At 33.8% G+C, this 23,738-nt stretch overlaps 2 protein-coding genes across 6 annotated transcripts in view; one reads left to right on the top strand and one right to left on the bottom strand.

Moving 5' to 3' along the window:
• The first annotated feature begins 465 nt into the window (after positions 1 to 465).
• Positions 466 to 2,104, top strand: LOC110673701 (bifunctional dTDP-4-dehydrorhamnose 3,5-epimerase/dTDP-4-dehydrorhamnose reductase-like). Of its 4 annotated transcripts, none has more exons than XM_058133217.1 (3): positions 466 to 566; positions 912 to 1,386; positions 1,567 to 2,104. In XM_058133217.1, the coding sequence occupies exons 2-3, from the start codon at positions 919 to 921 to the stop codon at positions 2,008 to 2,010; spliced, it is 912 nt and encodes a 303-aa protein (XP_057989200.1). In that variant the 5' UTR covers positions 466 to 566; positions 912 to 918; the 3' UTR covers positions 2,011 to 2,104. The 4 variants fall into 4 exon arrangements, with proteins under 4 accessions (XP_057989200.1, XP_057989198.1, XP_057989202.1 ...); XM_058133215.1 differs by having other exon boundaries at positions 472 to 566; positions 915 to 1,386; XM_058133219.1 differs by having other exon boundaries at positions 473 to 618; positions 915 to 1,386.
• Positions 2,105 to 6,187: 4,083 nt separating this feature from the next.
• The window catches only part of LOC110673705 (uncharacterized), a 52,380-nt gene continuing 34,829 nt past the window's right edge, over positions 6,188 to 23,738 (bottom strand). For both annotated transcript variants that reach the window (XM_021836862.2, XM_058133214.1), the window contains exons 12-21: positions 22,892 to 23,222; positions 21,434 to 21,648; positions 20,903 to 21,121; positions 18,142 to 18,328; positions 16,865 to 17,115; positions 16,218 to 16,310; positions 15,981 to 16,082; positions 15,236 to 15,593; positions 7,318 to 7,455; positions 6,188 to 7,242 (exon numbers count right to left, since the gene is read on the bottom strand). In XM_021836862.2, the coding sequence (XP_021692554.2) occupies positions 6,631 to 7,242; positions 7,318 to 7,455; positions 15,236 to 15,593; positions 15,981 to 16,082; positions 16,218 to 16,310; positions 16,865 to 17,115; positions 18,142 to 18,328; positions 20,903 to 21,121; positions 21,434 to 21,648; positions 22,892 to 23,222 (2,506 nt within the window). In that variant the 3' untranslated portion in view covers positions 6,188 to 6,630. The remainder of the gene's footprint in view (positions 7,243 to 7,317; positions 7,456 to 15,235; positions 15,594 to 15,980; positions 16,083 to 16,217; positions 16,311 to 16,864; positions 17,116 to 18,141; positions 18,329 to 20,902; positions 21,122 to 21,433; positions 21,649 to 22,891; positions 23,223 to 23,738) is intronic.

The following is a 23,738-nucleotide window of genomic DNA, read 5'->3' as shown; positions in this document are numbered from 1 at the left end:
AACAACAATAATATTTTTAATTAGATATTTTAAAGGGCAATTAATAAAAATATATTAAAATAATTATATAATATTATAATATATTATATACTAAAAATTTTATGAAAATTTTAGGGGGACATGGCCCCTAGGTCCCTGAGAGGCTCTGCCTCTGCCCATAAACTTTGTTAATAATTGTTGAAACACTTTTTATTTCATAAATACATTGCACAACTGGAATTTTTCTTGTTTAAATTCGAAATATCGTGAACCTAAGATATAAATATATAAAAATTTATGTATTTAATAGGTGGATCTCACATACATCATTTATTTTGAATTCATGATAGATCAGATCTAAATAAGAATTTACTTGCATAACTAACTTAATTAAGTTTTGAAAGAAAGAAAAGTTTAATATAACTTGAATTTCCTGGACTCAATTGCCTCCTCTATAAATAACGCAAGTTGGCTAACATCCTTCCTCATCTCTCCACTCTCTTTTCTTTCTTATAGTGCTGTTCATTGCAAGAAACTTGAAAAACCCATTTACAACCTCTACATTTACTATCTGCTAGAAAACTCAAGTAAGTAACAGCTACATTTACCAACTATGCTCTTTTAATCTTCAAAACCACAGTAATATTATATAGCTCCATTCCACCTTTGCTTCTTTTTGCAATATGGTTTCATAAATCATGCTTAATTTCCAGCTTTAGCTCCTGTAGCTGCATGGCCTTCTCTAATCATGCGTTGCTACACTTTTCCGCTAATCATAGTTCTAAATCATATGCATGCTTTCCAAAAGCTTAACTACGTCGGATCAAAATTTGGGACTCTAAAGCTAATATTAATTAATTGTTAGAACTTGATGCCACCATGTTAATTAATTAATTTATCCATAACAACTTTCACTTGCTTTGATCATTTAGCAGAATAATGATGGCAGCAGTGCCAAAAACCAACAATACCTCCGGAGGACAGAAGCCATCACTGAAATTTTTGATTTACGGAAGAACAGGTTGGATAGGGGGAATGCTTGGAAAGCTGTGCGAGAAGCAGGGAATACCTTACAGTTATGGAAAAGGTCGATTGGAGAACAGATCAGAGATCTTGGAAGATATTCAAGCTGTTAGGCCTACTCATGTTTTCAATGCTGCTGGAGTCACTGGTAGACCCAATGTGGATTGGTGTGAATTTCACAAGTTAGAGACAATTCGCAGCAATGTTGTTGGTGCTCTAACACTGGCTGACGTTTGCAAACAGCATAATCTTCTAATGGTGAACTATACTAGTGGTTGTATTTTCGATTATGATGATTCTCATCCTTTAGGATCAGGTATGGGATTCACTGAGGAAGACGTATCCAATTACTCTGGTTCTTTCTTTTCTTTAACCAAAGCCATGGTACGTATACATTGTTAACTCCTAAGATAAATTACTAAGTTTTAATTTATTCATACACTTTCGTCCCTCCATTTATTTTTGTCAATTTAAAATGAGTTTACTCAAGATTTTGAGAAATTATTACATGGGATTGGTTAGTTTGGATGCATAACTTATGAATTCCTGAACTTTTTGTGCAAGGTTGATGTGCTTGTGAGACAATATGACAATGTTTGCAACCTTAGACTCAGAATGCCAATATCATCAGATCTGGACAATCCTCGCAACTTCATCTTTAAGATTAGAACATACAAAAGAGTTGTTAACATTCCAAACAGCATGAGTGTCTTGGACGAACTCATTCCAATTTCAATTGAGATGGCGAAGAGGAACCTGACAGGAATATGGAACTTCACAAACCCAGGCGTGGTGAGTCACAATGAGATTTTGGAGATGTATAAGACTTATGTGGATCCCAATTTCAAGTGGGTTAATTTCACAGTGGAAGAACAAGCCAAAGTTATTGTTGCCTCCCGCTGCAACAATCAATTGGATGCATCTAAGTTGAAGAAAGAGTTTCCTGAGTTATTGTCCATTAAAGACTCACTCATTCAGTATGTCTTTAAACCCAACAAGAAAAATTAATCAGTTGGTGGAGTTTCCTCATGTTGGCAAAATATTAAGGTTGTCATGTTGCTGCTACTATTTCAGAATAATAAAATATAAATATTTAATTAGGAAAATATTTTCTAAATTTGATCCATCTTAACTTAAAACACTGCCCATTTATTTATTTCTTGCATATTCTATAATAAATTTCATCTATATAAGTTGTTCTCTACTAAACTATCAGCATGATGGTTATTATGTATAGTTATTTTATTGTGCATGAGCTCAAAGAGTTAGTTCTTCGACAAACTCCATTATTGTATTAAAAAATTATATAATTATTACATTTATCATTTTATAGTAAAAGATATTACTATTCAATAATAAATGTAAATTAAGTAATTAATCTCATCAAATTACAAATTTTAAGTTCTAGGGTTAGAGATGGCAAAATCTCCAAACCCATGGGACTCGCCCCACCCATTTCGATCGGGGCGAGTTTTCCAACGTTTAATCGGATTTCAGATCGAGTTTCGGGTATTCCAAAAAATATATCACCGGAGTTAGTGCAGGGTCGATATTTAAGCACCCTACCCCAAAACCTACCCCAAATCCACCCCGTATATATATATATATATATATATATATAAAAGGGGTTTGGCGAGGCGAGGACGGGTGGGATAGGGACGGGGATTCTTGTTTTTCAAAGGGCGGAGATGGGTAATGATTTTATTACTCCGCGGGGTATAGAGCAGAGTCGAAGACACATTTATTAGTAAAGAAGGGGAAATGGGAATGGCATAAATCGCCCCCGAACCGTCCCGTTGCTATTCCTATCTAAGGGTTATAAGTAGAATTAATTAATAGTGTGGAAGAAAATTAATGAGCTTATATTTCCTGCTATTATTTTGAATGAAAACAAAAATCGTATGAATTTCTAGAAAAATTATTCAAGGAGCTAAAAATCGTAACAAATTGATCTTCCTTTATGAGAATAGGCGTTTCTTGAGCATATATAGCACAATATCAAGGGTAATTAATACTGAGGATATGAGCTAAATAGAATTAAACTTATCAGAAAAAATAAGAAGATCTGGTATTGAAATATACAACAAAAATATAAAAATAAGCCATAAAATACATGTAATGAATAATTTTTACTTGGATCTGATCATATACAGTTGATAAAATACAAAATAAGTTTCACTCACATGTTAAAATGGTAGCTTGCCCCACATTGCATTTTTAGAATCTGATTCAATGAAGATAAAAGAAGGCAGAACCATACAGAAGGCAATGCAATGGATAATTCCAAAACCTTATGGAGAGCTTTCAACTCCGCAAAATTGGTATCATCCACCCCAATTGGGCAAGGGAAACAAAAAAAGTTTACCATTGTGATCTCTAAGTACCTCATTTAAAATAACTTAATTTTGATGGACTCTTATTCACCTCTCGACTATGTCTTCTTTCTTGTAGTGTTGTTAATTTCAAGAAACTTGAAAAGCCTTTTTCAACCTCTACATTTACTATCAGCTGGAAACTCAAGTAACTGCTACATTTACCAAATATGTTCTATATATATATTTATAGCTCCATTCCACCTTTCCTTCTTTTACAATATGGGTTGGCTTGGGCAGAAGAGATCACATGTATTCTGCTGCTCTCTTTTTCTCCCTGACACTTATGTAGCCCTATTTAATCATACTAAATATTTTATTTTATATTATTTTTATATTTATTAATAAAATGATTACAATATAATCTGATCATCCACCTCTTAGTGATAGATTAAAATTTTGTCGCTAATAATATTAATTAGTGATTAATGTGTCATTGATCCGTTGCTATATGTCTCTCATACATTTAGTGATGCATTAAAATTTGTCGCCAAAATTCATTTTTTTTTTTTAACTAAGAATTAACAACGGATTATAATGGCTATAATTCATTCCCTTTTCAATTGAGATAGTGAAGAAGAGCTTGACCGGAATATGGAACTTCACAAATCTAGGCGTAATGAGATTTTGGAGATGTATATATATAAGACTTGTGTTGATTCTAATTTCAAGTTGGTTTATTTCACAGTGAAAGAAAAATCAATTGGATGCATTAAGTTGAAGAAAGAGTTTCCTGAGTTATTATCTATTAAAGATTCCCTCATAAGTATGTGTTTGAACCTAGCAAGAGAACTTATCAGTTAGCGAGTTTCCTCCTGTTTGTCAAAATAATAAGGTTGAGTTGTTACTACTTGCAAAATAATTAAATGAGTAAATATTAGAGGTAAGCATTATTCGGTTCAAATCGAATAAATCGAATTAAATCATCTTAATTCAGTAATTCGATTTAATTTTTAAAATAATTCAGTTCGGTTCGGTTTTGTATAATAAAAATTTTGATTATTTCAGTTCGGTTCGATTTTGAAGAGAAAAAAATCAGTTAAACCGAACCGAACTTAATAATTTTATTAATTTTTTATTTGATTTATTTTTATGGGTAATTTATGAATTATATGTAATTTTTTATATATATAAATTATTTAATTTCATTGATTAATAGTTATTTGGTTCAAATCAAGATTAAAATCAGACCAAATAACTTGAAAATCAAATCTAAATTAAAAAATCAATCAAAAATCAAAACCAATCAGTTTGAACCGAACCGAATCGAATAAAACGATTTGATTCGATTTTCATCCATTTCGGTTCATTTCAATTTCTAAAATTTATAATTCGATTTTCATAATTTAATTTGTTTCAATTTGGTTTAATTCAATTTGAATTGAATGTTTACCCCTAATAAATAAATATTGTATTGTTAATGTAGTGATCGAATGCTTAATGCCACACGAACTCAAAGATTCCATGAACTCCTTTTATTTATAGTTTATCATTACAGAAAAAATATAATAGTGACATTTATTTTTTTAGTGAGAATTATTATTACTCAGTAGGTGCAAGTTAAATAATTACTTGAGGCCTGTTTGGTTTATGTGAAATGACTAATAAGGGTATATATTATATAATTTATTTAATTTTTAAATAAATATAAAATTATAAATTTATTACATTATATTATTTATTTTATTATTAAATTAAATATATAATTATTAAAGTAATATATTATATTATTTAAATAAATATATAATTATTAATCTATTATATTATATCATTTATTTTATTATTGAAATAAGAAAATAATTATTTTTTAAGATAATTAAATAATTTTAAAAATATTGATAAAAAAATAAAATAATTATTATTGTTAATAGAAAAATTTATAATTAATTTTAAGTTTTTAAATATAAATAAATATTTTATATTTTATATTATTAATAAAAAAATATTTTAATAAAATTAAAATACGTTAATTAAAATATTAAAATTACAAATAAAGAATAAAAACATTAATAATATTAATTTTTAAGTTAAATAAAAAAGAATAATATGATCAAAATAAAAAATAAAATCAAATCAGCTATCAGCTGATCAAAAACGGCTCTAAAAATAGAGCTGATATAAACTGCAGTTGATGAGTATCATATCAATTGCCCATCAGCTATCAGCTCTATTTTTTTAAACTTGCCAAACACTATAATTTACCGATTTAGGTGTTCATTAACTATCAGCTGCACCCAACAAGTAAACCAAACACCCCCTTAATCTCCTCTGGTTGCAATTTGCAAGTCATAGCAATAGTGAAAAAACATTTAAGTAATAATGCTTGGAACACTCCGGAATATTGATTAACCAAAAATATTTTATTCATCAAAGAAAAAATTATGTTATTTTTAAGAAAAATATTTTTTTTTATTTTCTAAACTTTAATAATTTATTAAAATAAGAAAATATTTATATATAAATAAAATAAATACATACCATTAATTTAATATTACAATCAAATAACCAAAAGATTTTACTAAATATTTTCAATGACAAACATTTTCCACTGTATAATAATATCTGGTAAGTACTCATGAGAATTTAGAACCTCTAAATTAAACAAAACTGTACCAGAAAATGGAAGAGGAAAATGGAAATTAAGAAAAAATTGCAAAAAAAAAAAAAAAGATTTTTCTCCCCATATTTACAATTTCACAAAAGAAAAATATGGTTGGTATGATGTTCAATTCCATCAAATTTGAATGAATTTTCATCAAACACTTTCAAAACTCACTTTACCTTTTTGAATTAAAGAACATTCCATTCCCAGCTAAAGGAGAGTAAAAGAATTTTCATTATCTGGATCGTAAACAAATCAGACACCTTACAACTCAACCTGTTTATAAATTCTAAGCTGCTATGTAAAACTAAAAAAACGTGGTAAAATTCGTTAGTACAACACTGTAAACCTTAACACTGGCAGATCAAGGCTATATTTTGTCTTTGGCATAGTTACAGAAAAAGAACACTAAGTGCAACGTTCAATGCCATGAAGTAGTTCTAAGAAAAATCACATAAGCATACAAGATCTCAACACCAACACAATATACAGATAAGGATTCAACTTACAATGAAACTAATCTCTGGGTCCAAATTCTATTCTTTTAGCATTGTAGACACAGTAATGGTCCACGCTCAAAATTCATATAGAGATGAAAGAATCATCAAAGAATTTCCAACATGCTCTTCCTCTAACGAGTTTCAAACTTGACAATCAAGCAAAGGCATCACTCAAGGGCACGGTACCTGTGATGTGTGAACCCTGGCTATCTAGTTTTTGAGGTGTTGCCTCAGTTGATTCTGTGTTACCCGTAGATGTTGGTGCAGCGTTTTCTCCTGAAGTAACCAGATCAGGATTACTGCCTGAGGATGGGATAGGGGCTTTATCATCAACAGAACCATGGGGTTCACCTGCTTCTGATTGGGGTGGAGCAATTTCTACATCTGCCATAGAACTAGAAGGTGCATTTTCTGGGGCTGTAGCAGTAGTTGTGGCAGTAATTGATGCAGTTGCTGGTTCAGAAATAACAGCAGGTGGTGCCTCTAATTGTAATGGCTTGCTAGCTTGCTGCTGTGAACTTTGTGTACCAGGACCAGGTTTTTTCTGACTAGTAGCTAAAGCAGAAAGAGATGGCATCCCCGGAGGAAGAATTTCAAGAGTTGGTTTTTTCCCTGCATCTGCCAAACTTGTAAGCTTGGGCTCCTCAAGGGAAGCCAGAAATGCAGCTGCAGCATCTGTCTTTGTTGATGGGCTGTGTTCAACCCCTTTCTGTAGCATTTTGTTCCAAGCTTGAACCAAGTTTTTAAGTGTAGGTCGCCCATGAGCCTGGAGACACATATGAGCTAGTTAGATGCTAATTTCAGGTTTTGAAATAACCTGCGTAAATAAAACAATGCATACATGGGCATGCAGTACGGACTCCGCAAGCATCCCTGTGTCCTGCCAAGCTTTTTCCATGAGAGCATTGTCTCCCAAAACAGCAGCTGAAAATGCTGCTTCACGTCCCAAGCCAACTGAAATCAAATTGTTTACCAAACCCTGCAGCCATACACAGAACAGAATCACTTTTTGAAAATAGAGACAAAAAAAAAAAAAGACATCACAAGGACATTGATATTGAAATAAGTAAACATCACATATACATGTTTGATGTAATTCATTTGATATATTTGTATCTCATAATCAAAATATTTGACTTCACGTTGTTCTCAAAATTTTGGTGTTCATTTCTGATCACCTGGTAATTTCCAAAAGCACAAAAGTTCCTTTTTTGAGAGGCCCAACGACTTATTTAGGTAAATGTTCAAGGCAAACGCCAATGCAATTAATATTATCTATAAAGAAAACCAATAAAAAGGATAGAAGATAAGTCACAATTTTTAAGGACAACCAAGGGTAATGGATTCTTGCAACACCCTCCAAGTTTCTAGTGTTGGAAATTCCTATCGTGCATGGAAACTCCAGCGAAACCTAGGGTTTCGGGGATGAGTTGGCATGATGATAAGGGTCTTGGTAGTGTTTGAGTGGAGTACTAAAGGGTTAGAATGTCGGGCTTATCAGTTTTGAGTTTAGTTCTAAAAGAGAAGGGGAACCAAAAAGACTTTCAGTCTAACTTGACGGTACAAAAAGGGAGTAATATACGAGATTTAGAAGCAAGGCTTGCCATTTATCTCTATTTCGGTAAGTGTGGACCTCAAAAGCCTTCTTTCCTTCCTCTTTTAAATATAAAGCTGAGTTTTGATCAAGTTTTGGGTCTTCCAGGCTAGTAGTGCAAATGAGGTCCTAGAATTTCAAGATAGCTAGTAGTTAGGGCATGCAATAAAGGGCGTTCTTGGTTTGCCAAATCCTACTTCTAGAGGTAAGCACTTGCCCTTTCTTTTGTTTAGAATTTGTGTCCCTCTCTTGGTAGTTCTTTGGTTTGTTGCAATGAAAAATTTCATGTTTCTAGAAGGTTTGTTGGGGGAGAATTTGACCTTTAAGAGTTTGCACGTAGATATTTTCAAGTCTATGTGCAAATGAGAAGTTAGCAGCTAGTTTGGGAATTTATTATGATAAATTTTCTTTTTACAACCTTATAAAAATTTATGGGAAATTCTAGGTTTTCTTACGAGTCAAGGGTGCCATCTGTTGATTTTCAAGGAATTTGATTTTAGTCTTCTTATATAAATTGATGGATGCATGAAGTGATTCTAGGTTTGTTGGAGTAAGTTAATTTATGGTTTGTATATATGATTGGAGTTAAGTTTGGAGCTTGGGAAAGGAAAAGGAGCAGGTTTTGGTCTATTTTGGGGCTGTAAAAAGTCGACTCTGCACTCTGTATTTTCCCAGATTCGACTGCTGAAAGTCCCCACTTCAGCATCCAAAGTAGCTAGTGTTTCTCAAGAACACTTTGAGCTTTGGACTTTGGTTGCCGAAATTGCTTCTGCCTACTAGCTTTTCCTTTTGTTTTTCGAGCTCCAAAACTTGTTTTTATGAGCCACCATAACCTAGAACTAATGGTAGAATGTACATATAGACCTATTGAGAAGAACTCATTAGGGTTCGTCTTTTATGGGATCAGACTTGAGGGACCCGAAGAACGCAACTAAAAGCAAAGCTACGGCACATGCTTGGTGTTTGATAGGCTACAAGAGATGAGTAAAATTAACCCTAGTGAGCAATAATGAATTTAATTATCTGTAAATGCACTATGATCATTCTCATGCATGATTTCATGTTATTTTAAGGTGCATATATCTAGAACACGAAGATGTTGCATTAATACAAAAATTCTTAGTCATGCTTGATAGATATTGGATGACCCATTGAATTCCCTCCCTATGTATACGAATATGTTATCTTCATTCATATTATGAGACTATTAAGTCCAAGTGAGGACTAGTTATGTCTATGCCGCACCGTTATGTAAAGAGGAAGTTCCAAAGAGTATCTTTATGGGCCGAGCTTGCTAGTAAATGATGTGTGATAAGAGTAAGTTCTGAGGAGTATCTTTATGAGCCAAGAACTTGATTTTGGAAAATCACTTGTGACAAATCTATCTTATGTGAACAGTTTATGCTGTGATAACTCGTGCCTTTTGCATTCCATGTGTATGAAATTAATGAAAGTAAAGACTATGTTAACTGTTAGTTTTCTCACTAAACTTTCCCAAGCTTAACCCCTTTTTTTCTAACCCCAAGTGAAGAGGGGTAGTACTAAAGACATCATCAGAGTGGTCAGCAAACTACGGAGTTTTAGCAAACTAAATATATGTATGACTTAAGGACCTTGTTAGTGGACATGTAATTATTAACAGTTTAGTTTACTGTGCTTGGCTTTAGTTTCATAATGAGCTATGTAATATGTCAACCTGAATGACCTTTATGTTTTTCTTTAAACTCTAAGCACTCTTTATGTTATATGTTTAAGAATGATGGCACCAGACTTCAGCACTCATTTATGTTGTAGAAAGGCTCAAATTTGGAGCTACTTTTAAATGAAATATTTTGTGCTATAGAACAAATGCTAAAGCGTAGTATTCTCTGAGTTGCTTTGAGTTATATATCAAAATGGAATAAGGTGATGTTTTTATCAGGTTTTTGGGCTTGCTATGCGCTTTAGCAGCTATAAGCTGACCGTTCCTAGAGCCGGTAACAGCCTCTAAGCTGGGTCATTACAATTCTAGTCCAAATTATTTTTTAGGCTTCCAAGTATCCTATGTGCTTAACTGCACAAGAATTTCAAAGCTTCAACAATATTAGCACGATGCATGATAGGAATTAACAAAATTCAAGAATGAGTTTAATATTCCCATAAAAGCAAGACTAGTATATTTCATTTCCCATTCCCACTAGGGATTCCATCTCCTTTGTGTAGGTTATTGGTAGAATTGATGAGACTTTCCTTAATTCAAGGAGAAAATTACTCCTTAATTTAGGGAATGAGTTGTCTCTATAATTCAAGGGATAAGAGTAATTTATAGAACGATATTATATGTATCTTCCATTATAACTATGAAGTTTTATGTATTATGTAAGACACAAAACACAAGTGAATAAAATGCAACCCTTTTAAGGTTTTGTGTTTATGGAATGTAGAATCTCCATAGCCAAACCACGTAAATCCTTCTCTTGCTACTTGTTGAAATAATGAGTTTGGGAGATCATCTGTATACATATGTTGTATTTATATAAAAGTGAATAAATCTAAAGAAAGAATCCTAAATACACAAGGAAAGGTAATCCCATTTAGAAGGGAAGACCAAACATAAATAGGAAAGAATAAAAACCTATAATACAACACAATAAACAAGGAATATGCAAAATTAACAGGGTTCTAACACTCCCCCTCAAGTTGGTTCATGTATATTGCACATGTCTAACTTGAAAACTAAAGTATGGAATAATTTGCTACTTAGACCATTGGTGAACACATCGCCAAATTGCTCCTTTGAAGACACATGAGAGACACTCAAAGATCCATCCACTATTTTTTCTTTATGAAGTGTTAGTCAATCTCTATATGCTTAGTTCGATCATGCTGAACTGGATTGTGCACAATATTGTTAACAGCTTTATTGTTACAAACTAAGGATAAATTATTTGTTTCTGACAACTTCATCTCTTCCATCAACTTTCATAACCACAATAGCTCATAGGTTCCTTGTATAATGACTCTATATTCTATCTCAGCACTAGATCTTGCTGTCACATTTTGCTTCTTACTTCTCCAAGTGACTAGATTCACGCTAACAAAGGTACAATAACCTGAGGTTGATCTTCTATCATCAAGGGATCCAACCCAATCTGCATCTGCAAAGACTTTAATCTGAAGATGATCATGCTTTGGAAAAAAAAGTCCTTTTCCACCAGTTGATTTCAAATACCTCAAGATATGAAAGAATGCCTCTAAGTGAGATTCTCAAGAATCATGCATGTATTGACTGACTAGACTAACTGCATAGATATATCAGGTCTAGTATGAAGAGAGAAATTAGTTTCCCAACCAACCTCAGATATCTTCCTAAATTAACTAATTCTCCAACTCCTATTTGCAGCCTGTGATTAGTTTCAATATGAGATTCAGCAGGTTTACAACCTAACATGCCAGTTTACTCTAGGAGATCCAATATGTACTTCCTTTCAAAAATGAAGATTCCTTTGTCTGATCTAACCACCTTATTCCAATGAAATACTTTAATTTACCCAAGTCTTTAGTCTCAAATACATGGCCAAGAGCTCTCTTAAAGTGACAATCTCTTCCTCGTCACCCCTGTCACAACTATATCATCAACATAAACAATAAGCAGTGTAATTATACCTCTACGATGTTTCATAAATAGGGTATAATCAGCATTGCTTTGATAGTATTTAAAGGAAATCATAGCCCTACTAAACCTATCAAACCATGCTCTAGGTGATTGCTTCATACCATATAATACCTTCTTTAAACTGCAGGCTTTCCCTTTGGTTTTTTCATCATCAAATCCTCGAGGAATTTCCATGTACACCTCCTCAAACCATTTTTTACATCAAACTATTGCAGGTCCCATTCAAGATTTGCTGCACATGACAACAAGATTATGATAGTATTCATTTTTGCAACAGGAACGAAAATCTCTTGATAGTCCACCCCATAGGTCTTTTTGCTACTAATCTAGCTTTATATCTTTAAATGAAACCATCTATCCTATGCAATACTGTGAACACCCACTTGCATCCAAATAGTTTCTTCCCCACTGGAGAAGTAACAAGATCTCGTCTCATTTTTTACCAAAGCTTTCATCTCCTCTTCCATAGCTGCTCTCCATTTTGGATTAAGATATGCTCTCTCCTAATTCTGTGGGATAAAAATAAAAAAAAGATATAACACAAAGGCCTCATAGGAGGGAGACAATCATAGGAAACAAAATGGGATATAGGGTGTTTTGTACAAGTCCTAACTCCTTTTCTAAAAGCAATAGGAAGATCAAGATTATTATCAGGTGAATCAGGGTTAGAGTGAGAATTGGAAGGGGACTCACAACATACCTCTTCAGGAATAGGATGTTCAGGAGCCAAATCCAGAGATTTTGACTGATCAAGCGTATCATGCTTAATTATTGTATCTATATTTTCACAAGTATAAGTTCTTAAATCCACGCTATTCAGTCTCTCTTTGGGCTGAGGAGTAACTAGTGGGTCCTTATCCTAAATACTCAGATTAGGTTCAAGTCTAATAATCTCCCCCTAAAAAGGTATAGGTGTAGGGCGAGTAAACTCTTCCTTCTTATTCTTCCCTTGAAGAGGATACTGGAAATAAGGTTCAGATTCTCTAAAGGTGATATACATGCTGACAAACTATTTTCTTGAAGGAGGATGATAATACTTATCCCCTTTTGAGTTCCAGAACAACCTACAAACACAAATTTCACAGCTCTAGGTTCTAATTTTCTAATATGTGACTTATGAACAATACAAACACAACCAAAGACTTTTAGAGGAATGGTATAAGAATTCTTACCCTGAAGAGCTTCTAAAGAACTCTTAAAGTTCATGGGAGTCTTCAAAATTCCAAAATTATAGGTTTTTCTATGTTCTCTCTCTCTCTCTTCTTTCCCTCTAATTCTTCTTCCTTCTTTCCCTTTATTTTCTTCTTCTTTCTTTCTTTCTTGAAATTCTTGAATCAAATTTCTTTCTTCTTCTGCTAATTTTTGGTTCTTCCTTCTATTTTTCTTCTTTAATTTTTTACTTGTTGCATTTCAAGAAAACTATTTCTTGAAATTCTTTAATTTTTTTACTTGCTGCATTTCAAGAAACCCGTTTCTTAAAATTCTTGAATTTCTACTTCCTTCTATTTCTCTTTCCTTTTTCTATGTTCGGTTTTCTTTTCTGTTCTTCTTCCTTTTTTCTTAATTTCTCTTTCTCATATATTCTTCCTTTCTTGCGACTATCTTCACAATCTTTTGCAACAATTACTTCTAAATTCTTATTCCCAATTTTCCAATTCTTGGGCTCTGTTAGAGTTTCTTTTCTCTATTCTTTCTTGATGTTCTTGAAATTCTTGAAATCTTTATTTCTGCCTCAACTTTTCTTCCCTTGTCCCTATAATTTTCTTCTCTTAAAAGCAAAATTTTTCGACATCCTACCCAACCTTCTGCAAGATAATCATGGAAGACCAACCATGGGAACAAAAGTTAAATAATAGAATTATGGAAATTGTCGATAGAGGATTAAAAGGGCAGGAAGAATTGCTATTACAAAAATTAGAGAAATATGAGAAGTCATTTCAAGAGAGAATGGACAAATTGGTTGAAGTAATTCAAGCGGCAAAGGAGAATGTTGCAGTCTTCGATAATGAGGATCTACTTCTTGAAAAGTCAAGTGCAGAACAAGATGCCCTTGATGAACTTCCAATAAGAAAGACAAGTGCACTAACATGGAGCAGAGGCAGAATTTTATTTCTGATTTGTGTAATGCAAGAGAGGAATATGAGGAGGAGAAGAATGAAGATGGTGATGATTGGAAACTAGAGTTTGCTATGGGGAATGCAGAAGTCAAACCCAAATTTCTTGCTACAAAAATTCTTAGGGATGTTCTTGAAAACCAAAAAGATAAAGGAGTTACAAAAAGTGTGGATACTTTCAGCAAGTGGCAAAATTTTAGGAACCAAAATGGTGAGTCTAGCTGTTCGAATCCTATAAGTCTCATGGAAGATAAATAGGAAATATCAAGAAGCGAAAGGAAGAAAGCTTGGCCATCAAACGGTATTGTGAGCTAGAAGGAACAAGCGTAGGAAATTTGGAGAAGGAAAAAAAATTCACTCAAAAATTTTAATTCTTTTCTTTCTAGTTATTTTTGGTACAATATATGGTCATTTTCTGGATATGGAGGCAACATTTTTATAATAAAAATAGCAAGGAAATTACTCATATATGGGCATGCTTTCATCTACCAATTCAAGATTTTTGGTCTTTCCTCTCAGTGTTATAATGGCTGTAATTGTATAGTGAAGCGAGCAGAATAAGAAGATGCAGTTGAGCTGAGCTGATAGCTGAAAATTCAAGGGATTAACTGGCAAGCAAAAGATGCTATGTGGGATTCTCACATTCTTTTCAGTTTATGAGAAGGTGGCACCTCAAATTTATTTCCATGTCCAGCATTTTCTTCATCCTTGAGGACAATAATGACTTCAAGGAGTGAGGAATGTTATGAGTAAGCATCGGATGATATCCAAATGAGAGTTGAGCAAGGGAACTGTTGTGTGTGTGTGTGTGTGTGTGTGTGTGTGTACTTGAAAAAATATAACAAAAGAAATCCATCAAAAGAAATATCAGAGGCATCTATAGTGAAAATGATAGCTTATGAAACATTGATCTAACGCCATGTGGGAAAATCCCAGATGGATAGGTTTTCTAGGCATTAGAAAAGTAAGATGAAAGCCCAAAATGTCTTCAAATATATATTAATTGCATTCAACCCCATTAGCAAAGGTCAAGAGATTCAAATTCTCCCTAATCATCCCACAAATCAAGGATTATTTTTTAGACTCTAAAACTAGTCCATAATTAATCCCTATGGTTATAGATAGTTATAATTAAACAATATGCCAGCTAAATATTCTAACTATTCTTCAAATTTTCCTAGGATGTGTTAAACAACTCAAGAATCAGTATGCAAAAGATGCAGAATCACTACAACTTTTTTTATCACAAATACATTTATAAAAGAATAAACCATGAATTTTCAAAATGGAAGGGCCAACAGACAACACAAAGCATAGAGGTTACTTAAAGTTTCTAGCATGCATCAAAAAGTTCCAAAAGTCAAGATACGGGAAGTATAATAGCGTGAAAACATACACTCAGCCTTGTCAACTCCCCATGATTTGCAAGGCGTAGAGCAAGTCCTCTTAACTCATGACCCTGCAAAGCTCCTTTTACAGAACCTGCAGCAGCTAACCTCTTGAGAGCTTCACAAGCAATGTCAGCCTGTGCAGTGGCGTCCGCAGCATCAATGAGGTCCAAAAACTCCTTTGCAAATTTCACAATTCCTTGAACAGCATCAACAATATTTTCCTTTTTTGCTGTTAAGTTAAGAATGTCATTCAAACCAAGACCAGTACCATCTTGCCCTACATCCCTGCTGTTGCTCATCGTAAGAAGGCACTGAAGTGCTCTTTTTAAATCATTGCTCTGCATGGCTAAGTCAAACTCCAACCTAAAGAAAAAGACAATATAATTAGATTTCCAACAAGAAAAGCATGCATTAGAATGCAACAATAAAGTGCTCTTAATGCACTTTAATGGATGCAGATACAGCATGGGATTAGTTTAACTTTATTGATCATCATAAGAACTTATAAGCATTTAACCCGACACATAAAAGATGTCTGATGTACCAACCAACAATGCAATTGTGTATGCTTGCATGCAGACATGCTCACATGCACACATGTAAAATGCATCTTATGGACAAAAATTTGTATGCGAAGACAAATTTTCCTAGAAAGAATACCATCAACAGGTTTGAACCACCAACATAAAAAGAAGCCATGTGCAATGCGATTCTAAATCAGTGGAGAAAGTAAAATTATGCACAGCAGACCTCTTAGATATTCCAGGCAAATGAAGAGCTTCAGTAGCATAGCCCATCCCCAGCATGAATTGTGCCAAATCATCATGATGTTCTCTACCAAGCCTACTTGCCCTGTGCAAGAAAGTGCATCCACAATAGAAAAAAGGTTATGTAAGCTTTTTTTTTTTTTTTTTTTTTGAGATGATACATAAAGTAATACCAGTTCTTGTAGTAACGTAAGATGAGAAAGTTGAAAGAGTAAAGTACCATTTAACAGCACTAACAGCATCTCCATAAGCAGCAAGACACCGACAACGAATACCAGGATGACTTAGGGATAAGGCATGCGCGCACATATATCTACCAAAAAAGAACTTGTTTCGTATCAATTTTTCTTGCAATACATAATAACGCATCATAAATTTGCAAAAATTTAAATAAAAAAAAAAAAGTTAAAGACAAATGAAGAGAGGAACTCCCTCATTTCAAAATGAAAAAGAAGCTGTGTTTCAAGCTCTATATAAGCTTTAGTACTTTTGCACAAAATACATGTAAATTGTCATTATGAAGAAACTAGTAAACTTGTTACTTGTCTTGATGACCTGGTAACAATAATTTCCTATCATCAACTAGATAGAAAAAAAAAAAAAAAACCCATCAATAACCAGCCAAAACATAATAATCTTTTTAGCTGAGACATTTGTATACTCCAATAAACTTTATAGGAATGAAGAGGCAAACTATGAGATGTAGGGGAAAGAATTAACTTCAGGCATGATGATCAAACTTTAACACTTGAAACTAATATCGTTTGCAGGTAAATGATAAAGAAAGATGAGAGTAGAAACAACAATTTTATCTTCTTTCCTTAATACAAAATATAATACGACTTTGAACAAATATCATCTGATTACCTATCAATAAGCCAAAGAACCCCATGTCTTACACCCACCACTACTAGAGGTCCAACAGGTCGTTTCTGCTCACTAGGAAAACGAGTAACTGCCACAGACACCCCTCCACCACCAACTGCTATCTCACTAACCCTTTTCTCTTCCATCTCCTTTGGCATTGCCAAATCACCATCATCAACTTTTGTCTGCTTTGGCAATGTCAAGAAAGGTGGCACAGAAGGAACATGCTGAAAAGAAGCTAAACGAACCACCTGCAAAGAAAACGCATTGATTCAGATAAGGGAGAAGGTGATAAATTCTTCAACCGAGATCTATTTATGATATTTTAAGCCCAGAAAATTATAAAAATAAATATATAAGTACATAACTAAAAGAATTTAGCACTAGATCTCTTGCTGCCAAAATATACATTAAAGCAAACAAATTCAACTCAAGTAATTAAACCATTACCCCAGGTAAACTCAGTCAGCATTGACAGATCTTTACACAATTCCTAGTTTGACTTTCATCTTATATCAAAGTATTTAAACAATTCCTAGATTTTTAAGGACTACTGGTCCATGGAGAAGAATCTGAATTTTAATATATTCTCACAACAATTGAATACATATTTATATATACTTAATCCAGTTGAAATCACAGGCCAAGAAGTGTGCATTAATAAATGGGCAAGGGCCTAAATTTGGGCTCTCCATCACCAAAATAGCCTAATCCATTTTTTGCCAACATTTATACGCCCATGCCCTTTAATTTTCTTGTACACTGGCGCCCATGCCCTTTAATTTTCTTGTACACTATCGATGTAAGACATACTCCACCACCACACCCCCCGAAACCCCCCCACCCAACCCAAAAAAAAAAAAAGGTGCAATGGGTGACCCATACTTGGGTCTGGCTCTCCTCTTGGCTGCAGTGATAAATCTAAAAATAAAAATAAAAGAAAGGTAGCTAAACACTTAGGACTTTAAAAAAAACAGAAGCCACATTAGGCTATTTAAAAAAAGAAAGAAAGAAAGAAGAAGAAAAATATTATGATGATGATGATGATGATGATTATGATGATGCATCTTCCTGCAGACAATGCCCAGCTAATAAAGCTCTATATGGTGCATATCAAATGTTTCATCCAATTTGTTCCATTATGGACATGACATCAAATCCCATGTCATTTTTTTTAACCCTCATTCAAACCTCTATTTTACCCTATCCCTCCTGAGAATCAAATAAATAATGTCTATCAGTATCAACAAGCACAAAGTATGCTATGAATTCTCAACCTGTAGCATAGGTGGCCTTAGTTTTATTCTCTCTTGTGTAGCAGTTTGTGGACCTTCTACTGTGATTAGGGCTAACTCTCCATGTTCAACGACTGCTCTGGCCTGTGCCTCTTTCATTCTCATCTCTTCTTTCATTCTTCTTGTTTCTATATCAATCGCTGCAACTCCAGCATCCACAAAAACACATCTGGAAAATTGTTGAATGTTAGATATTTATTATACATTTCTTCTTTTTCCTTCTTCAATTATTCTTTTTTAAAATAAAAATTCGAAGGACAGTAAATGATAATAATTACTGAAGGGAACCATGCCCATACACAAAATCTATATCTTCAGGAAAAAGAAAAAGAACAGGAAAAAAGGAGACTGAATAATCAAGGAGCATCAAGATAAACAATCAAAGAACACCAATGCCTAAAGAATAAAGTTTCAAGAACACTAAGAACTAAGAAAAAGCTGTGGCAGCTGAATACATGATGGAAGGCAACTGCACAGAACTGCTGTTGTTGTTACATGGCCCTCTTTGGAATTCAATCACTCGGAAGAATATAAATTTCACTTCAAATTAAGTTTTTCCTCAGCCAGCCGCTACGAATCGCAAATGTATTTTCCAAAGGCCGATAAGCCAGGGAAGGAGGAGAGAATGCAGTTAGCTAGCTTCAGTTGCTTCCAGCAGCATTTTCATAAGACCTTTGCCCTATAAAACTGAGGTTAACTGATTCTTTTTTCCTTTCTTTTTCAAATATTCTAGTAAGCAAAGCTTCATCAGAAGATAAACTTATAGAATAAGAAGAAGAAGAATACTTATCCAAGATTAACATAACATATAAATGTTGACCTTGAAAATTCTAGCACCAGTCCCCATCTAGACACACCACAGTGCCACAATTACAATCCCTAAGAAAATTTCTTTCCTTTTTTCTATTAACTTGTTGAGTGGTAATGAAAAAATGCTAAGAATGAAGTAAGACAATATAACCAGGCACTAACCAAATTGCAATTATCTACTTAAAAAAAAAATATATATATATATATATATATATATATATCATTAGAAAATTGATATCGATTGAGAAAATTACTTCTAAAATAGCGAATTCACTTAAACTTTTGTATCGAATTTTTATGAAATTACTGCATAGCAATTGGCATTGAAAAAAAAATCAATGATCTAATCATTTTGAAATCACTAAAGAATGAGTGAAACAATATACATATGTAAAGGAAAATAGAAAGAATTTTATGCAATTTTTTTATGTAATTTTAGGCACTTTTGGTAAATGTATACCTCACATTCCCCAAGAGGATGGTGCTCTTTACACCTGGAGCACCTTGAGTCATACTTATTTCAACCTCATAATTGTTCAGCTTCTTCGGAGAAAAATACAAAGCATGATAAGTTAGAGAAATGGGCATTGAACTCCAAGAGAAATTCATGATGTGACCACATTTTTGAGAATTCTATTATTGAACTGTATTACAAAATGACTGGGAGGATATGAAATAGATACTATAAAGGTTGTTCAACGAATAAAATAAAAATCCATTATTTAGGTTATTGGGCATGGAAGAAGAAAAGTTTCATCTAAAAGCTAGTTGCAGTAAACTGACTTATCAACCAACTTGACTTGCTCAGACTAAACAGGACTAGAGCTAGAAACAAGCCTTAAAGAACTCTACTTCTCACAAGACCATTATGAAAAGCGTTTAAAGGTTAAAAGGACTAAACAAGCTCACAAGCAAAAATACATCCACCAGTAGATTATTGTTGAAGCACCTAAACCATATCTGTACCTAATCTAAAACTACTTATGGCTCCAAAAGACTCTTGGACCCTATACATGAAGTGGCTGTTTATCAACTAATGCCAACCAATTCCCAAGACCCAAGTGTGGCAAAATAAATAAGAATTTATAGACACTGTCAACTGAAGAACTTTCTCATAGAGCTTTTACTATTACCTGAGTTTTTACTGACCTAGAATGAAGAAAACAGGAATCAAAAGGGTTAATAACCTGATTTTAACACCAACATGGGGCCAGGCACTAGAAACCAGAAAATGGAATCCTATTCCTGAATTCCTGATAACCTACTAATGCATTACTGTACCAGAGGCCCTACTGAGTACTAATCTACAATAGCACCAGAACAACTATTAGCATAATCTTCCTCCAAAATTGATTGAATATACAAAATTCAATCCATAATTCCATCTACCTTGAAGAAATTTTATTTACCGTGTCAATTTCCCACTGTATACAGCATAAAAATCATGAAATCAGTCACCTAATGCTACATTGGTGCAAGATGAAGTTGTCCAAAATTGTTATGCACATAATATTGTCCTTATCTTCATATTTATAAATGCTCCACTGCATGGAATATAAGCAATCATATTTCAAGTCACCAGCCAAGTTGAAACTGATATATTGTCATATATTTGATGTTTCTTCCTTTAATTATCTGGATCTCCACTGCAAATCAACAGGTAATTGTTTCAAGCTCCATTTTTCCTTTGAGTGGATATATGGAATACACTATTATGATCCAGAGAAATATGAATAACAACTAAGCTTGGTCAAACTTATTATTTCCCTCAAACAACAAGCAATACTAATTTAGGTTTGAATTCCTAATCAGAGATATAAGAAAAATCTAGCGTCTTCTAAATAAACCAGGAGTCCAACTTAAAAAAAAAAAAGTAAAATAAAAATAATAATAAAAGAAAAAGACAAATCATTAATCAATAACAAAAACTTACTCAATAGTAGTTGGTGTAGCCACAAAAAGCTGTCTCCGGTGCCAAACAGCTCCTGTAGCGTAGGGAATTGCAACATCTCCCAGGTATCGATATTGAGGCCGCAAAGAAGATATGACAATATACTGCTGATAGGCAAAAGCACAATACTCAACTGTTTGATCCCATGCAGTCCATTCTGGCTGAGGAAGCAGACCACCCACAGGTTCAAAAGTTTCCCAACTGCAAATTGTAACTTTAATCAAGCATTAAAAAGGTTCAAAAGGACTTAGATCTTATTTACCCTAAGGTAAAAGGAAAAAATTAATTAATCTACTTGGAGACAAATTACTAAATGCTGCACTTAGCAGCAGTCGCACTTTCATATTCAATACACAATTAATGTATGTTAGAAACCTGATGGCACAACACTTACACAACGAAGCAACCTAAGGAAAATGTAACTTGTACATACTTGAAAAGGTAGTATTATTAAGTGCTTATTGGTGTCCCAATCTCTTGTAATTAACAACAGAAAAGTACTATGACTCTCACCTATACAACTGAAAGTTTTGAGGGGCTGCCTCAGCAGGAGATCTCTGAGAAGAAAATCCATCATCAAAAGAGCTAAATGAAGAACCAGCACTACTGCCAAATCCTGACAATGGCATAGATTGAATTGTGGATATAGCTGTTGCTGCAACAGGGCTAATCCTCCGGGAAGTTCTATAGGCCACACCAAGTAGTGCCCCCCCATGCAAGCCAATGACCTAGAAGAGCTCATATTCAGTTAAAGGACAACTTTACTCAAGGGAAGATCAATAATGAACAATCTTTGCTTCAAATTACAATGGAGCCTGCAGAAAAATCAATGAGACATACAACGTGAAGTACATATGATTTTCCACTGTCGCACGTGGTGATCTGAAACATTTTAATTATTAACAAATGATAAAAGTAAATTCAGTAAAATTATCAAGAGGCATCATGGAACTGTTGCTTCACTGCAAAACATCTATAAATTTTATTATAGGAAATTCTGAAAATAAAGTGTCAATTCCATTTGTATTTACTTTTTGGGATTACCGTGAAAAACTGGGAAATTTTTGAATGGGAATAATGTCCACTTTGCACTCTTATCTTGACAGGAAGGCAAAACGCAAAAGTTGAGTCAATTAGACCCTGGAATTGGCCAATTAGGTCAATTTGCCACAAATTTGGGCTGTGCAGAACCCGCTTCACAGAAAGAATAAAACCGTATTTTGGCATTTCACGATTTAATCCTTGAAGTTTATAAAAAGCTACAAATTGGTCCTCTCTCTATGTGTTCTCTCTCTACTCTTTGTTCCTTACCACTCCATCTCTCCTTGCCTCCCAAAAAAACCACAACAATGGTGGAAAACAAAATTCAGTCGAAAATGAAAATAAAAAATCTCCATCAGTTCATTTTTGCCTCTCTCAATCTCACGTCAAAATTGAAAAACAACATCAACAAATTGAACAAACATTCAACATTCCAACATCAAAAACTCCCTTTTTTTAATAATTTCTTTGGAAAAAATAGTTTTAAAAAATATTCTTGAAAAAATATAAGGACTTACTTAAATACTTCAAGGACTAAATAGTAATTTACCTGAGGTTTATAATGTAATTTACCATCTAAATTCCGTCTCCTCATGCACTTGCAATGCATTTTGTGGAAAATTGACCCAATTTGCCAATTTCAGGGTCTAAATGACCCAATTTTTGCATTTTGTGTTAAATTGAACCTTGTTGCCAAAATGAAGGGGCAAATTGAACCTTTATCCATTTTGTATGTGATGCAGATACAATAGCAATTCAGCAGATATTAACACAAACAGTGACTGCCAATGTAAAAAGATTAAGAATGAGACAAATAAGTCATAAGCCTGAATCCTATTGCATTTGATTGCAGGAACAATTTCACAAAAAATGAACATAGATTAAGTGCCACTCAAATCCACTATGGAACAAGAGAGAGACATCAATTACCGGTTCAGAACGACTTCCAACGGATCTCATCAGGATATTTGATGTACCATCATCAAGCAAGATACGAACTTGCACACTGGCAGCAGAAGCAGCACTAGCTGCAGCTGCTGCTGCTTGTGCTGCGGCTGCAGCTGCTTCCTTCGCTTTCCTTGAGGAAACCCCCTTGGGAATTATAGGAATTCTAGGAGCTAATGCAGATTCCAGTATAGCAAATCTATCACGACATGTATCCCAAGCCAGAAGCCTTGCACTGCCTGAATCTACGATGGTCCAATCACTAACCTTGTATATAGAGAAGTAAGGAATATCAGGCCACACAATTGCGAGATATCTGCAAACGACATTTGTGGTTAGAAAGCAACTCAACTGCCACGATGATTTCCAGCTACAAAGTAGGAATGCCAAACCCACTAATGGAAGAATAAAAGATGACAAAGCATCCCAGCAGCCCCAGCTGAAAAGTCTAAATGCAAGAAGCTAAGACATGCAGAAAAACAGCACAAGTAGATCCACTTTTATAGCCACCACTATTTATGTCCTAATCAGCTATCTTGCATATCCGATTTGCAACATCCCGGTGGATATCTACTATATCCTGGAGCAGATTGATAAGCTGTTCTTTATCAAATGGTTCAAAAAAATTTCTCTACAAAAATTATGACAAAGATGATAAACCCATAAAGAAGTTTCTTGAACCATTCATCAAAGAACAACTTATCAATTTACTCCAAGCTGCAATAGATACCGAGCTTGGCTAGATTTATATTAGAGGCAAATAAAGTCAAGTCCCTTTTGATCTATTTTTAAAAATTAAAAGGCTTATATGATCTATTTTTAAAATTTAAAG

The sequence above is a fragment of the Hevea brasiliensis genome, chromosome 14 (genome assembly GCF_030052815.1).
Source record: "Hevea brasiliensis isolate MT/VB/25A 57/8 chromosome 14, ASM3005281v1, whole genome shotgun sequence".
Lineage (NCBI taxonomy): Eukaryota > Viridiplantae > Streptophyta > Magnoliopsida > Malpighiales > Euphorbiaceae > Hevea > Hevea brasiliensis.
This window is presented reverse-complemented; position numbering and strand designations above follow the sequence as displayed.